Below are 16,071 nucleotides of genomic sequence, written 5' to 3'. Positions count from 1 at the left end.
TCAGCGACGGGTTTTACCCTTCACCCTTAGCCTTTTCAACCCCCCTTCCCCATTTCCTATTTTCATAAATTACCAAGTTGCAGCAAAAAAAAATAAAATTGCTTGAAAGCACATTAAGGACATTTCTGCCGGCATGGCAAAGCTGCCCAGGGTGTGGAAAGGGTTTTTGCAGTCTCCTTTCTTTCATCACTTCCCGCAGCGGGACGCAACCTTGTGCTGAATCACAAGGAGATAAAATGAGTCATAGCCCAGAGACATTTCTGCTTTACGAGGTCCCCTCTGTGCTTTATTGTATTCCTTGAAATGAAAGCCAGTTTCTTTTATTTGCGTGGAGTTAGTCCCTTCTGCCTCTGCTCCTTGCACCTCACCTCCGTCCCCCCTGCCTGTCTCCCTCTCTATCCCCCAGCCGCAGTCCCTGCCCCGACCCTCTGGGTGCTGCAGGGACAGAAGGAATATTTCTTTGGAGACGCTGTCACGCTGGTGTGCACCACTCCCCCCAGCATCACTGGGAAGCTGACGTACCAAATTTTTGGCGAGGCTGGCTGGGCAGTTTCAGGATTTAGCTCGACGAATAACTACACGTTTGAGTTCGTCCTCTCCCGAATGCAACACAGGGGGCCGCATTTCTGCAGCTATTCCCTCAAGCAAGGTTGGAAGCAGCTCATATCCCCAGCCAGTGAAAAACTGGTGATCAAGATTGGAGGTGAGCTGTGTGATTTCTTTATCTTTCTCTCTGCTTTCTCCCTCCTCTCTGAGAACTATTCAGATGCCCAAACGTGGGTGTCAGCTATCGCCCCGCAATGTGACAACTCACCTGGAAATCAGGATTGGTGGGCTTTGTGGTTTAACCCAGCCCATCCCCAAAATCAGTAGGATTTCTGGGTGGAGGATTTATCTTTCTGGGACCAGCATGGTCTGGAAGGTGGCTGCCACTGGCGCTCTTCTCATGTCGTGGCAGGAAGCCTACAATCCCAAGCTTTGCTGCATGCAGTGGGAAGGCAAACAACTGGAGATCCGTTCGTGCTGTCCTTATTGCTACGTCTCCATTTATTCCTCCCCTTTTCTCAGACCACCTTCCCCAGCCCCTGCTGATGGTGGAGTCCCCGCTGGGAGAGGTGATGGCAGGAGATCTCCTGAGCATCATCTGTAAGGCCCCTGGAGACGCCACTGTACGGAGGTTTCACTTCTACAGGGATGGCCAAGAGGTCCTCCCTACGACAGAAGGCTCTGAGGACAATGCAGCAGATCACGGGGGCAATTTAAGGACTTCCATGGTCCTCCAGCTCCCACGTGCTGGTCCCCAACAGAGTGGAAACTTTACCTGCAAGTATGAGGAAAAAAAGCCTGAGAGGTGGATCCCGTCCTTCACAAGCCAAGCCGTGTCTATCAGTATAAATGCCCAAAAGAAAGGTGAGCTGGCCATCCATCCACCCACCTAACAATCTGTCAGTCCATCCACCACCAACCCATCCATCCACCCATCCAGTAACCAGCCCATTAAACCATCCCTCTCTCCATCTGTCCATCCGTCTGTCCCTCCCTCTCTCCATTTTTTCCTGAAACGATTCCATTCCAGTCCCTGTACATTCCTCCCCAAACTAGCTGATTTTTGCACCGGGCAGCTGCTCTATCTATCCGATCACCATCCTTCTGTCCATGACTCAGCCCACCCAGTCTTGCACCCACCTCTCCCTCCCTCTCAGCCCTTCCATCACCCCAACCACCCCAAACAAGTATCGAGCATCCCTCTGTCCACCTTTATGGCTCAGCAGCCTCTCCTTGGCCTCCCGAGCCATTGTTCCCAAATTTCTCAGTGCCTCCTGCAGAGCCAAGCAAGCGGGGAAAGTCTTTGGGTGTTCAGCACTCAGGACCTGAGCAGAATGCCTGGAGACGGAGGGGTGGGGAAAGGGAAAGAGAGATGGTGGCGGAACGATGCTCACAGCCTTCCCTCCGTCAGCACGCATGAACTGTGTCTACATCTCCTAACCTGTCCCACCCTCTTGCAGGGAAGAGCTGCTTCCTTCTTCTACGGCTCCTGGTTGTGGGCGGCTGCTTCCTTACCATCAACAGCCTCATCCTCCTCTTCTTCTGGGCCCGGGGGAGAACCAAAGGTACACCCTGAGCTGAGGGGGGAATCGCCCCACCTTTGGGCTCCCCACCACCCACCTCGCTCCTTCCCGCAGACGCCTCGTTCCTGTCTGGAGCCAGCCCTGCCGGGATCTCCCAGCTGCACGCCAGATCCCCACACACCCTTCAGGAGGAGAATAAGTATGAGGAACACTAATGAGAGGAAGATGCTGTGGGCGATTCCACCCCCTAAAGACCGCTCCCTGCTGAAGACGCATCCCAAAAGACTGGTGTGCAGCCAAACAGGTGCTCACCTGTGGGAAAACAAAGCAAGAAACGGTTCCTGGGAGGATGAAAGAAGTAGAAAGGGGTCATTTCACGTGGTAGAGGGGAGGGAGGAGACATGGACGTTGTCGGGAAGGGTGATTGTGAAAGAGAAAATGAAGAAAGACCAGAAATAAAAATGGAAATTGTGAGGAAAAAAAAGGAGTGAGAAAGGGTGAGAAAAGAAATGAAGAGAAAAACAGTGTGAGTGAAAAATGAAAGCATGGACAGAGGCTGAGACAGAGTGAGAGAGGGATGGGGAAGGAGAGGGATGCCAGGAGCATCCAGGAGGCCACAACAGTGGGAAAAGCAGGTTGGAGAGGCGAAGGAGAAGAAAAAAGGTGGAACAAGAGTCCCCAAATCAGAACGAGCCCTTGTGTATGTCATTAACTGGATGGCCACCACTGTCACCTCGCCTGGTTGTCCCGGTGTGTTAGGGATGTTAGGGCATCCAGGGAGGGGTGGGAGAGCCGCTGCAGGTGGAGTGGGTTACTGGGGGCTCTGGTGTTTGGGCTTTTGGAGGGGAATGTCCCATAGCCCATATATGTGGGAGCTGTGGGGCTGCAATAGGAGGATGCTGGAAATGCAGAGACTGAGTGCATGACATAGGGGTGGGCTTTGGGGTCACATGAGGTTGTAGAGATGGTATGGGGACTGTAAGGGTGGGATAAGGGGGGGGGTCTGCAAAAATGGTATATGAAGTACAAGAAGGACACGGGGTGGGCTGTGGTGATGGGATATCAGAGCTATGGGGACATATGTCTGGGAGATGAGGTACAAGGGTGCCCGTGGTATATGGTGCTGTGGGAATGGGATTTGGGGCACTTGCCTGGGAACATGTGAAAATGTGGAGGTGGCATTTGAGCACCTGGGGGTGGCGTACAGGGAACTGGGGGGATATTGGGGTGGGACGTTAAGGAGTGAGTGGTGGATATTTGGGGCATGTGCGGGGCTATGGGATATGGCATGGATATAAGCACTGGATATGAGGGGAATGCAGGGATGTGGGGAAGCTGCGTGATCAATATGGGAACCTGAGCTGATGGGGGCGCGCTGGGAAATCTGGCTATGGATGGCACTAAGGACAGGGGGCTTTGGGGATATGGCAGGCTGCTGGGGAGGGATATGGGGGCAAGGGAAGGAGATGGCGACCCTGCCAATGGGATACAGAGCGACTTTGGGGCCATATGAGGCTGTGGGATATGAGGATGGAGGAACCGCTCTCTCCTGTCCTCCGCGGCCTTATCTCCACCTCACAGCCTTCCTTCCCCTCCAGCCTGTTTCTGCCATGCCCTCAGCCCCTGGCAGCCAGCATTGGATGAGAAAGAACCGATATAGGGGAGGGAGCGTGCTGCCCGTAACCCTTGGGTTTTGTGCATTTGTCCCAAACCCATCACTTGGCTTTGGCAGTTTCTCTCCTCCCTCCCTTCCTTTCTCCCTCTTGGGAAGATGGAAAGGGAGAATCAGGAGCCTGATCCGAGGCTATGGAGCAGAGGGCTTCCCATGTCTCTCGAACCCCTGAACCTCTGGGCAGGGACTGGGGGAGCAGAGTCCCGCGCACTGGGACCACACGATGAAACTGAACAGGTACAGCTCTACGGGGACTGACAATAAGTGGCTCATGGAGTCGCCGAGCCTCTCTCCATCGTATTTGAAAAGTCCTGGTAGTCAGATGAGTCTCTGGTGACTGGAAAAAAAGGAAACATCGCTCCTGTTTTTAAAAAGGGTAGAAAGGAGGACCTGGGGAACTACAGACCGGTGAGCCTCGCCTCTGTGCCTGGCAAGATCATGGAAAAATCCTCCTGGAAGCAATGCCGAGGCACATGCAGGTTAAAGAGGTGATCCGAGACAGCCAGCATGGTTCTTTCAGCCAGCTGCCAGCAGTCCCGGGGGCCTACGCTGCCAAAAAGCAGCCTTTCAGTGGCCCACCACAAGACAAAACCCCATCCAAAAGCCAAGCAGAAGAGCTGGGTCAAGTGAAGGCTGCGAAACCTCAGAGGAACAAAGAAGGACAAGGAGCAGTGAGAGGCCCCCGTGAAGAGCCAGAAACAGCGCAAGAGAAGCTCCTGTATCCATGGGGAGTCCCAGTCCTGCTGAGAACACCCGTAATAGCCCTGCTATCTTCATCGAGCTCTGAGGACAGCATATCCGAGGATGCCAGTGAGACGACAGCCGGACTTCAACCACTGAGTTCAAAATCAAGAAGACTGCAGAAGTTAGAGGCTGAGAAGTTCTGGCCAGTTCTACAAGAACCTCCAGAGATGATGGCGTTGGCATCTAATTCTGAGGCCAGCAGTCCCGAGGAGCCCAGCACCACCTCTGTGTTGGTGGCAGTGACACACAAGGGGGCCAGGTCCAAGCAGTATCAACCACCAAAGACCAGACCAGGGCTGTCTACTCGTGGCCATGGCCACACTGACCAGGGCTCGTAGAGCTCCATCTGAGCTGGCAAAAGAGGTGCATGATCAACATCTGCATCAGTCTTGGGGGCTCAAGCCTTGTAGGAAAGCAGAGTTATGGGGACAGTGGGGACTCTCCAAAGAGCTCTTAGTTTTGAGCCATGTCTTGGTTCACTTGCCACCCTTGGCACCCTCCATCACTAGCTGCAAGTTACTCAGTTTCCTATGAGGATTTTGGGTAGGCCTGGCAGAGCTTAGGAGCAAAACCCTGCTGGGTCTGGTGAGGGGGTAAATAGACGGAGAGAAGTGGTGGCCCTGTCTCAGTGTTGCGGCCTGAAACCATCCTTGGGGTCTGCATGTGCGCAAAGAGCTCCCAAAACTACCGTGTTGTTTGAGAAGACTCTTGTTTTACAGAAATCCATCTGGCATTGGAACACAAGGAGCTTTGGAAAGAAAGGGATGGAAATTAGTGGAGATGCTACGAAAGGCTGTGGAGTTTTCATTTATTCACAATGCTCTTTCATTGGAATAAGTTTTCCAGCTGGGCTGTTCCTCTGAAATCATCCCAAACTGCTGCTGGAAGCGGGGCCATATCAGGGGCCTTCCCCTGGGACGTTTTACATCTGAGGGACCTTTTCTGTGGCCTCCATTGACCACCACTGTCTGGGTGCGACCTTCAAGCCAACTCCTTATCCACCGAATAGCCCACCCTTCAAATCCATATCTTTCCAATTAGGAGATCAGGATGTCATGTGGGACCGTGTCAAAGGCCTTACAGAAGTCCAGGTAGATGACATCAGTCAGTTTTCCTTTGTCAGCTGATGCAGTCACTCCATCATAGAAGGCCACCACATTGGTCAGGCATGATATGCCTTGGTGAAACCGTGCTGGCTGTCTCAGATCACCTCTTTGTCCTGCATGTGCCTTGGCATTGCTTCCAGGAGGATCTGTTCCATGATCTTGCCGGGCACAGAGGCGAGGCTCACCGGTCTGTAGTTCCCCAGGTCCTCCTTTCTACCTTTTTTTTTTTTCAAAATGTGAGTGATGTTTCCCTTTTTCCACCTCAAGAGGAATCACACCTGGGAAATTCAGGCGTCATGGCGTAGCAACACTTGAGTTCATGGAGCTGGGCAAATGACCCATGTTCATTTCTGTTATTGTGGCTTCAGTGTCTGGCTCATGTGCAGGCTCTGTGTGGAAGCTGACCCGTACTAAGCGACCTACTCTGACACCAGAGCTGGCCCTGCTTTGTGTCACAGGTTGCACTGGAGACCCTTGAGGCTCCCTTCCATCCTGAATACTCCTATGAGTCCATGACTTACATATCATGCATTAAAAGAAAGAGATATATACCTGGATATCCTGATGGAGAAAGCAAAGAGAAAGAAGAGAAAGCCTTAGCTCTCCTTAGGGTGCAAGACTCCATTTGGTCAGATGAGTGTCAGACTAGTGTGGACATAAAGAAGAAAGCAGGGATTCACTTGTCCTAAAGGTGGCCATCTGGTGTTTGACAAGGGAACTCCTCAACAGCCTCCAAGAGGATGCCAGCCCTCATACTTTACAGCCTGCAGCTACCTGTGCATGGCTTGGACTACAGCTGGTGCCTCTGAATCGCCTGGTACTGGTGGCTCATCAGCAGATCACTCCTGCCTTCCGGTTCCATGAACTGGAGGTGCCCATGCTGTCCGCGCCTGAACTGAGGCAAGAGGAATCCCACCTCCTGGGGGGTTGTGGGGTGCATGGGAGGGCGCTGAGTCCCCTTCCAGCCCCAGGACTATAAAGTCAGGGTGAGATGCCTCAACTGACTCAGCTGAATCCCCTCCCTCCCTGTCACCGGCTGGGTGTCCTGTCTGTGATGTGACAAAGAAAGGTGATGGCTTCAAGGATGCAAGAGGGGCAGAGCAAGTGATGCCTTGGGCTGAGCCTCTGCTGCTGAGCTGGGCTGGGCTCCTGGGACACAGGGAGCTTGTGGCAAGTGAGCAGAGCTGCAGAGAGACAGCTCTGCCCAGGAGCAGCTCACTAATAGGGCTGGGGGCTCTGCCTGCAGGGGACAAGGAGAGAGGAGAACACAGAGAGAGGTTGGAGGCAGCGTAGGGTGGGAGGACAACTGCCAGCTCACTGCAGGAGGAATCTTCCCCAGCCTTCACATGGTAAGTCTCTGGCTGCAGGGTCGTGTAGGTGAGTGTAGAGGACCTATGCTGCCTGCCAGGCTCAGCACTCATCCTGCCCGGAGAGCTGCCCAGGGTGTGTGGGTAGAAGCTGTGGGTGAAAGGAGCCCCCCAGCAGGGCAGGATCCTTCTGCTGTATGGGGGCTGCTGCATGGCACAGGCTGCTCATAGCTCCTCATCACAACCGGGACTTTTCCCAAGGGGCTTTTCAAGAGCAAGGTTAGAGAAAGGGCTTGAAAAGGAAAGAGTTGGTACTGTGAGTTTCCTACTCGTGGCTGGGTGGGCAGTGGCAGAGGGGAATTTATTTCTTCATTCTGCAGACACCATTTCCTGTTAGGACTTGTCTGAGATGCTCCCTGGTCCCTGTAGACACAGAGAAGCCCCCCAGGCAGTGCCCTGATGCCAGGAGGTGTCTGCAGGGCAGAGCTGAGCATAGAGTGAGTGGGGTCAGTGAGCACGGATCCCTCCGCTCTCAGTAGTGTTTGCTGGCTTTTCAGGGTAAGAGATGAGCATGATCGCTATATGTCTCACGACACATGCGATTGCTCTACATCTCTACCTTCTGAGATGGGGAGGGATCTGTGAAAAGCAATCTCACCCAGACTGCTTTCTGCCATCCCTGTTCTAGTGCTGACATTGATAAGCACTTCTGTGTTAAGGGTAACTTAATCTGACAAACACCAAAATCAGGACTGATCCCTTCCCACACCATCCCCAAGAAGCCCCTGCTGTAGAGCGGGGCTGACTCCTTGGGACCTGGCAGGCAGAGGCCAGCACAATCTGCCTGCAAAAGGAAAACCTGTAGCCAGATGGCTGATGGAAAGATCCTGGAAAGGGAAAAGGGTATGTGTGTAACTGGTGGAGCAATGAATTTGCATTTGCTCAGAGAGATCTCTCCTAATTTGTTATTGTTTTTTTTCTCCTTCGACAGAGCGCCATACCCACAGGCAGCAGATGCCCAACAGCAGCTCCATCACCGAGTTCCTCCTCCTGGTTGTTGTCACCCTCTTTATCAGCACTGCAGTGTTTACCAACCTGAAGCCCCCCTCCATCTCCTCCCCATCCCTGGATCTAGTGGTGTCATTTCTGTACTCGGTGGTGCCTCCAGCACTGAATCCCCTCATCTACAGCATGAGGAACCAGGAGATCAAAGATGCACTGAAAATGTTGTTCCGTCAGTTGTCTTTCACCAGCGATAAGCTTCCCAACTCTCTTCATAAGTGATTTCCATCTCATTGTGTAATCTGTGATAATCATATTTGTTCAGGAATGTCCTAATTCACTCCACTTCTCCAGAGGCGTGAACCAGACCATGGTCTCTCTGAGCAAGAAGCCTTTCTACAAGTATCTAGAACAAGGGTACAGCCACCCTCCTGTGTCCCATCTCTGTAATAAAAGTGGATTTCCTCTCTGCTGGTGTCTGGAGGTTGGGCTCTTCTCACAAAGTTCAGGTCAAGAACATGCTGAACAAGTGTTCCTTGTGATGCCCTGCCACCCTGCTTGGGCTCTGCATGGGCTCAGGGGAGGAGGACAAGGGGTGATGCGTTGGGAAATGAGCCTGGACTGAGCCTTCACATGTGGGTGCCCAGTGCCCCTGGAGATTAATGATCCAAAGGGATCTGCTTGGATCTGTCCCCCTATGACTTTGGGGCATCACTGCCCCCTTGCTCTGCAGAGCAGCTCCACTGGCTTGCAGGGAGCACTGGAAGGGTCAGGAATGGCTGGCCAGGCCAGCACAGACATAGAAACCTGAGAAAATCATAGAATCATGGTATTATTAAGGTTGGAAAAGACCTCTAAGGTCAAGTGTAACCATTAACCGAGCACTGCCAAGTCTACAAAAGGCTGTTTGGGGGCAGAGATATCCAGGAAAAAGAGCGAAGGAGCAGCTTTGTTGCTTCCAGGGGGCAACAAAAGAGCAAAAGCAACCCTCTGGGCCTGGCCATTCGATCAGCCCTTGATCCACCTCATTTGCCACTTATACTCAGTCTATACTTTGTCACCTTGTCAAGAACATGGTATGGGGGAGAGGCTCACTGTGCCCCAGATCCTCCAGCTTGTTTAAATGTCCCCTAATGGAGGATGGAGGGAAAGGATCTCTCCTCCCAGGAGCTGGGGGGTCAGGGCTTGGTTTGTCTTGCTAAAACCCATCACGGCTTTACTCAGCATCAGACACCTACACTTTGCCTGCCTGGCATCACTGCCTCCAGTTTTCTGCTCTGATGACTCCTTGGGGAGGCTTTCTCAGGAATGGGTCTCAGTGGAGCCCAGTAATTCTCCAAGAAACTTCACTGTTTGCTTCTGGCTTCACCTTCTTCATCACTTTGTGCAATCACCTCTCAGCACTGGAGGTTCATGGACTCAGCACCAAATCAGAGAATCGTCACAGAATGGTTTGGGTTGGAAGGGACCTAAACGTTCCACCCCCCTACAAACAAACAAACAAAAACCAAAAAAAAACCCAACACCTTTAATTTTAAGGGTATTTAAAAACCATTTTTCAGTTCATAGATGAAACGATAGCAGCACTCTCCTATTGACATTGATCCAGGTTGTCTCCTAAGGAGGTCTGGGCAGGCAGAAAAAGCAGTCTTCTGAGGCCAGACACTGTAAGGACAACCTGACCCACCATTTCTCTAATTGCCCACCTGGTCTTTTCCTTACCATCCCTTTTCCTTACACCAGGCTTCTCCACTGAAGTCTGCAGCTGGATGTTACGGCTCCTTTGCACCAGCTGCCGGCTGCTTTCCTCAGACAATTGGCTGCACACAGGCCCAGAAGGGTTTCTCTTCCTTGCAAGCAAAGTTAAACATGATGCAAAAGAGTAAAGAACTCTCCTCAACTGTGTGCTAAGCCCAAGCAGCATCTAATGAGGTTCACCTTCCACAGGGGATGTCTGTACAAGAACAGATTAGGCAGAGAGATAGGAAAGGATATCTCTTTAATGCTCTGATTAAAGATAACTCATTGTTCTCCTCTCTTTTTAATTACACGAGGGCCAGTGTTATAAATGGAAACAGTTTACCAGGAGGATGAGTTGGGATGGGGGGGGTGGTTGCTCAATGTTAATTTTGAACTGGAGACCTAAGATGGATTGAGACGTGGAGCCTGCCCAAAGGCATGGTACAATCACTGAGCAGGATATAGGAAAATTATACCAACACTCACATCTGGATGGACAGGACAGGTGTGTGTTATCAGAGTCATGTCCAGGTGCCCATCCAACAGAGTCTACAATAATTTGTGAAGCTGGCATACACACAGTATGATTTTCAACCCAACATCCTATTGAAATGGTGTCCCCTGTTGTCCCTCTCAAAGATAGGATATATTGGTCTAGGTCTTCAGCTTTCAGAATCCATTCCCTTTTGTAGAAACTATTATTATTACGTATTGCTACTCTGGATAGATTTAAGGATCTAGCAGGATAGGTGTCAAATAACCTCTCTGTAACTTATCTGTAAGCTTCAACCCATGGCTACCGCATCACACATGAGTCTCACATCTTGCACATATTAATCCTGAATTTACAGGTGAGCCCCATATGTGCTGCTCGATTTCCCCATAAACATGTTACTCTAGGTGACTGAGTCAGGGTAAAGTTATACCACCAACCCATAAGGCCATCATGACATTGTTTTGTTGTGCAATTAGTTATGGTTATAGAGATTTGGCTTATTGTCTCATACTGAAGGTTGTTAATAAGCAGGCAGCCCACCTTCATATCATCACTTAGTGTTCTGATCAGTTGTGGCAATTGTTTGTGCTTATTCCATTCCCACCTATTTTGTGAGTATACTTCATTGCTGTTCATTACGAGGGTGACTAGGTTCAACTGACTGTAGGGCATAATGCCCATTTGTCCTGTATATCCCAGCAGTGCATGGTCCCATGGGCTTTGTGTTGAAGATGGATAGATCATAATGAACATAATTAACAGGATTGGGCGACGTTCCTTATTTGCTGTATCTGCAAGAAATAAAAGGAAATTGTTTTGGTGGGAAGCTCCAAACAGGCTACCCCTTTCATGATGCAGGATAAATCCATCTAGCATTGATTTTATGTTCTGCCCTCCACTCTCAATGGTGTACCAAGCCAGAGGTCCTTGTGGCTTATTCAAGGTCAATGTGGTCAATGGCTCAACGTCCAAGTGGAGATCAGTAATCAGTGGTGTTCATCAGCAGTCCGTATTGGGATCAGCGCTGTTGAACTACTTTGTCGACGACATGGACAGTGGGATCGACCCTCAGCAAGTTTGCGGATGTCACCATGCTGTGTGGTGCAGTCAGTACACTGGAGGGAAGGGATGCCATCCAGATGGGGCCATGCAAACCTCATGGAGTTCAACAAGTGCAAGCGCAAGATCCTGCAGTCAGGTTCGGGGCTAGAGGCTGTCCCTGATGTATTTTCTCAATCTGTTTCACAGCTCTAACTAGGGATGAAAGCCCTTTCTCCCATTCATTCCTCTTTCTTTCAATGCAGTTTAGCTAAAAGATGGAGGTTGTTTTGGAAAATTGTTCTTTATGTTGATAAAGCTATGTCTTTGATGGGATTGATACTCGTTGCAAAACCTCCATTAAAGCCCCACAGGCAATTGTAGGTGAATGTTTGTAACCGTGGGGAAATCTATTAAAAGTATACTGCACTCCTTCCCAAGTAAATGCAAAGCGGGGTTTATCGGTTCCTCCAAGAGGACCATAAAGGACAAATCTTTAATGTCTAGAACAGCCAACCACGAGCCTGTATAGTGGCAGTCGGGTTTGCGACATAGGGACCGCTACAGCGTCGGCATTGAGGCATCGGTAATCAATCATCTGTCGCCATCTACCGTCAGGTTTAACCAAGGGCTACCCTGGAGAATTGTATGAGGATGTGTTCTGAAAATAATTTGTCGAGACTCTTAAGTCCAGTAACAGTCGAAATTCCATGGCTGCAGAGGTCGGGGCCAGGGAAGAGCCTGGGCAGGGCTGGCTTGTCCCCCAGCACAGGCACGGAGCCCAGTGGGAGATGACCCCAGAGCAAAACTCACTGCCCAACCTGGGGTGAGCAGCCAGTGCTAGAAGTGGTTGGTGAGACAGGCTAGGGGGTGACGAATGCCCTGGGACACCACCCTGGGCTCTGCCTATGCCACCAAGGCACTCTCCTCTCTGCTTTAACTGCATGTCTCAGCTCCCTTCCACGAGCCTTGGCTCTGCACCACAAAGCCGTTGAGGTGAGTCTTCATCCTGCACGGTGCCACAGCTCAGCTAGCTGTCATGTTTTCCTCTGCTGTGCACTTTACAGCCTAGGACAGACCCTCACCAGCTCCCTCACCTCCCTCCCCTCTCCCCAGACCAGACCAGACCAATTGTGGGCTGTGGTGTGAGTGCCCCAGGGCCACCGCATTACCCTGCACTGGCCACGTGTCCTGGATTTGCCTGGGATGGGGTTAATTTTCTGCATAGACATTCGTATCATGCTATGTTTTGGATTCGTGATGAAAAGTGTTGGTAACACACCGATGTTTTAGTTATTGCTTAGCAGTGCTTGCACTGAGTCAAGGAGTTTTCTGCCTCTTGTGATATCCTAACAGCAAGGGCTCCAGGGGTTTCACAAAAACCTGGGAAGGGACACAGCCAGGACAACTGAATCCAAAAGGCCAAAGGCATATTCCATATCATGCAACATAGTGCTCAGCAATAAAAACCCAGGTAAAGAAGGAGGACAGGGGAACATTCAGAGAGGTGGCATTTGTCTTCCCAGGAAACCATTATGTGTGATGGAGCTTGCTTTTGTGGAAATGGCCAGACATCTACCTGCCGATGGAAAGTAGCAAATTAATTCATTATTCTGCTTTGCTTGCATGCATGGCTTTAGTTTTGCCAAGCAAACTGTCTTTATCCCTTTTTGGTCCTATTAGTTTTGGCACCAGCTTTGGAAGAAGAGCCCAGACCAATGCACACAAGAAAACCCATTTTACTACAGAGATGGTACAAAAAGTCAGGTCTGAGCCCATGTTAGACAGACTTTCCATGGCCTCCAGGTGCAAAAGAGCAGGTCCGTTCCTCAGATGTAGTGAGACAAATCCAATCATTTGTGTGGGAAAATGATAAGGAGAAATAACAACAGTAATGCAGTGAATAAACAAAGCTCTGGCCCAGTATGGTGTTTCCAGGAAATCCTTTCTAGAGAAGTGAAGCTTTAGTTCTTAAAAAAATGTCTGTCATCACTTTCTTAATGGCATTCTTGATCTGCTGGTTCCTCATGCTGTAGATGAGGGGGTTCAGTGCTGGAGGCACCACCGAGTACAGAAATGACACCACCAGATCCAGGGATGGGGAGGAGATGGAGGGGGGCTTCAGGTTGGCAAACACACCACTGATGATAAGGAAGAAGACTACGGCCAGGTGAGGGAGGCATGTGGAAAAGGCTTTGTGCCGGCCCTGCTGAGAGGGGATCCTCAGCACGGCCCTGAAGATCTGCACATAGGACAGCACAATGAAAACAAAACATGCCAAAGCAAAAGAGGCACTAACTCCAAGGAGCCCAACTTCCCTGAGGTAGGAGTCTGAGCAGGAGAGCTTGAGGATCTGGGGGATTTCGCAGAAAAATTGGTCTACAGCATTGCCATGGCAGAGGGGCAGTGAAAACGTATTGGCAGTGTGCAGGAGAGCATTGAGAACCCCATAGCCCCAGGCAGCTGCTGCCATGGTGGCACAGGCTCTGCTGCCCAGGAGGGTCCCGTAGTGCAGGGGCTTGCAGATGGCCACGTAGCGGTCGTAGGCCATGATGGTGAGGAGACAACACTCTGCTGTGATGAAGAAGGCAAAGAGAAAGAGCTGGGCAGCACATCCCCAGTAGGAAATGGCCCTGGTGTCTCTCAGAGAGAACTGGCCATGGCTTTGGGGAGAGTGGTGGAGATGAAGCCCAGGTCGATGAGGGCGAGGTTGAGGAGGAAGAAGTACATGGGGGTGTGGAGGCGGTGGTCGCAGGCTACGGCAGTGAGGATGAGGCCGTTGCCCAGGAGGGCAGCCAGGTAGATGCCCAGGAAGAGCCCGAAGTGCAGGAGCTGCAGCTCCCGCGTGTCTGCGAATGCCAGCAGGAGGAACTCGGTGATGGAGCTGCTGTTGGACATCTGCTGTCTCTGGGCCCAGGGCTCTTTCCAAGGAGGAAAAGACAGGGACAAGTTAGGACAGAAATCTCTGCTCACACCAAGCCATTTCTCTTTGACTCTCCCCTCGCACAGTTTTTTCTTCTTGGTAGGACCTTCTTGCAATTCCCTGGTTTGTGCTGGCCGAATGTGCCATGAGGAGCAGGGTCTCTGCCCGATGGCTCCCAAGGGGGCGGTTATGCTCTAACTCCGAGGGCACGTGGGAGCATGGGGGATGCAGGGGCCACAACTGATATTTAGTCTCTCCAGGAAAATCACACTGACCACAGGAGGGTTTGCCATCAATTGCCCACCCGAATCCAAGGAAACTCGGTTTCAGAGAGGATTTTTAGACAGACTGTATTTTATAAGGCCTTCCCTGTCCCCCTACATCTCACATGGGGTGTCTTCTCTGGAATCAGAAATCCTCAGCACTTCTGCTTCTCCCAGGTTGAACAGCCACAAGTACTGAGAGGCAAAAGCATTCGTGGTGCAGAGCGAGGCGAGCTGGTCTGTCCTTCGGTATGCCTCCCAGCTTCCCTCTGCTTGCTCCTCTTTGAGAAGAAGGGGGAACACACGCCTCTGTTACCCTGAGAGGAAAGCAGACGCTGCTGAGAGCTCTGATGGGATGAACTGCAGATCGTTGCCAGGACTGGCCAAGTCCCAGACGTCTGGGACACCTCATTGCCGTGGCCACATCTGCATGGGCAGTGCCCAACCTACCACCGCAACTCCCCACCCCAGCCCTGAGAGCACAAACAAGAGCAGCACAGGCAGCGGGAGGGAAAAGAGGAGACAAAGCGATGGGCTGGCCGAGAGAGGGGAGCAGGGAGGCTGCAGGCACTCAGGAAAGCCTCCCCCTTTGCCAGCTGCGCACACCTCCCAGCTGGTGGCATTGCAGGGCAGCCCCTCTCTGTCCCTTTGCTCTGCCGAAGGAAACGGGCACGTGTCAGGAGAGAGGCACCTCTGCTGTGCTGGAGCTGGGGCTTCTCCTGACCTGGAAGCCCTGGAAGTGAGAGCAGAGGCTTTGCTGGCTGGGAGAGGAGAGCAGGGGGCTGGCTCAGAGCAAGGGGGCTGCACTGCAGGAGGTGACAGGCAGCAGGTAAAATCCACCCTTCCCAGCAGTTCTGACACTAGTTCCTTCCCACTGCCCACCCATGCTGCTGGCTGGCGCTGTCCCTGCCAGGATCTGTTTCCCTGCCACCATCTCAGCTCCCTGTCCAAGCTCCCAGACCGCATCCTAAGTGCTGCATGCTCAGCTCTGCCCTGCAGGTACCTCCCCGGGACAGGGCACCGCACAGGGACGGCTTGGTGCTTGCAGGCACTAAACAGCAGGTCAGACCAGCCCTGATGAAACTGGGAAGGTGATGCTAGCATTATTTCCAGGTTGGTGGGTGGTGAAGGCGTTTCCTAATATTCTTTGTTGTCCTCATGATGGCGGTGTAAGAGCCTCAGCCCCTTTTCTAAACCTCACAGCTCTATTTTGGTTCCCATCAAGAGAAACAAGTGAAAACTGAAAGCACAGCTACAAGGGAAGCACAGAGTCAAGCAGGAAAGGCTGCCTCGATCATACTTACGAAAAGTCCTCTTGGAAATGTGCTGAGGGTGAGCTGAAGCTCTGAGCAGACCCGTAATCTATGGGAAGTGCAAATTTAGGGCATCCGTCTGTGCACTACATCCCTATTGCCCTGCAGCCAGAGACTTACCATATGAGTGGGTGTCAAGGTTCCTCCCACAATGAGCTCTAAATTGTATTCCAAGTTCAGAGAGCTTTTAATCTCTGGCTGTCTCCTCTCCCTTGGCCTCTGCAGACATTGCCAATCCACTCAAGACTTACTGGTTCAACGCCAGCACCAGAGACCGACACCTAGGGACAGGAAAGGGTCCCTTTGCACCTAAATAGCTACACAAAGGCATCCCAGTTACTCAAGGCAATAAAACAGTCTCATCAGGGTCCCAACATAAATGTTTCCATGCAAATTGC

The 16,071-nt window shown here is 51.6% G+C and overlaps 2 protein-coding genes and 1 long non-coding RNA gene across 4 annotated transcripts in view; 1 reads left to right on the top strand and 2 right to left on the bottom strand.

The window, feature by feature from the left end:
- The window catches only part of LOC136787834 (uncharacterized), a 4,395-nt gene extending 1,839 nt beyond the window's left edge, over positions 1–2,556 (top strand). Inside the window, exons 3-6 of one of the 2 annotated variants that reach the window (XM_066985180.1) lie at positions 407–703; positions 1,069–1,410; positions 2,007–2,111; positions 2,184–2,556. In XM_066985180.1, the coding sequence (XP_066841281.1) occupies positions 407–703; positions 1,069–1,410; positions 2,007–2,111; positions 2,184–2,284 (845 nt within the window). In that variant the 3' untranslated portion in view covers positions 2,285–2,556. Of the gene's footprint in view, positions 1–303; positions 704–1,068; positions 1,411–2,006; positions 2,112–2,183 lie in introns of those variants that run through there. The other variant, XM_066985179.1, reaches the window with a different exon arrangement.
- LOC136787844 (uncharacterized) lies at positions 258–2,013 on the bottom strand. Its single transcript, XR_010826941.1, has 2 exons — positions 1,757–2,013; positions 258–1,321 (listed from the first exon to the last, which is right to left on the bottom strand). It is a non-coding gene; the product is annotated as an uncharacterized lncRNA (long non-coding RNA).
- A 10,347-nt stretch (positions 2,557–12,903) lies between the features above and the next one.
- Positions 12,904–13,725, bottom strand: LOC136787841 (olfactory receptor 14J1-like). The gene has a single exon (XM_066985199.1). It carries the CDS (start codon positions 13,723–13,725, stop codon positions 13,123–13,125), a length of 603 nt encoding a protein of 200 aa, XP_066841300.1. The 3' UTR covers positions 12,904–13,122.
- Between the last annotated feature and the right edge of the window lie 2,346 nt (positions 13,726–16,071).

The sequence above is a fragment of the Anser cygnoides genome, chromosome 31, assembly GCF_040182565.1.
Source record: "Anser cygnoides isolate HZ-2024a breed goose chromosome 31, Taihu_goose_T2T_genome, whole genome shotgun sequence".
Classification (NCBI taxonomy): domain Eukaryota; kingdom Metazoa; phylum Chordata; class Aves; order Anseriformes; family Anatidae; genus Anser; species Anser cygnoides.
The sequence above is the reverse complement of the archived record's forward strand: the minus strand, read 5'-3'. Positions and strand labels throughout refer to the sequence as shown.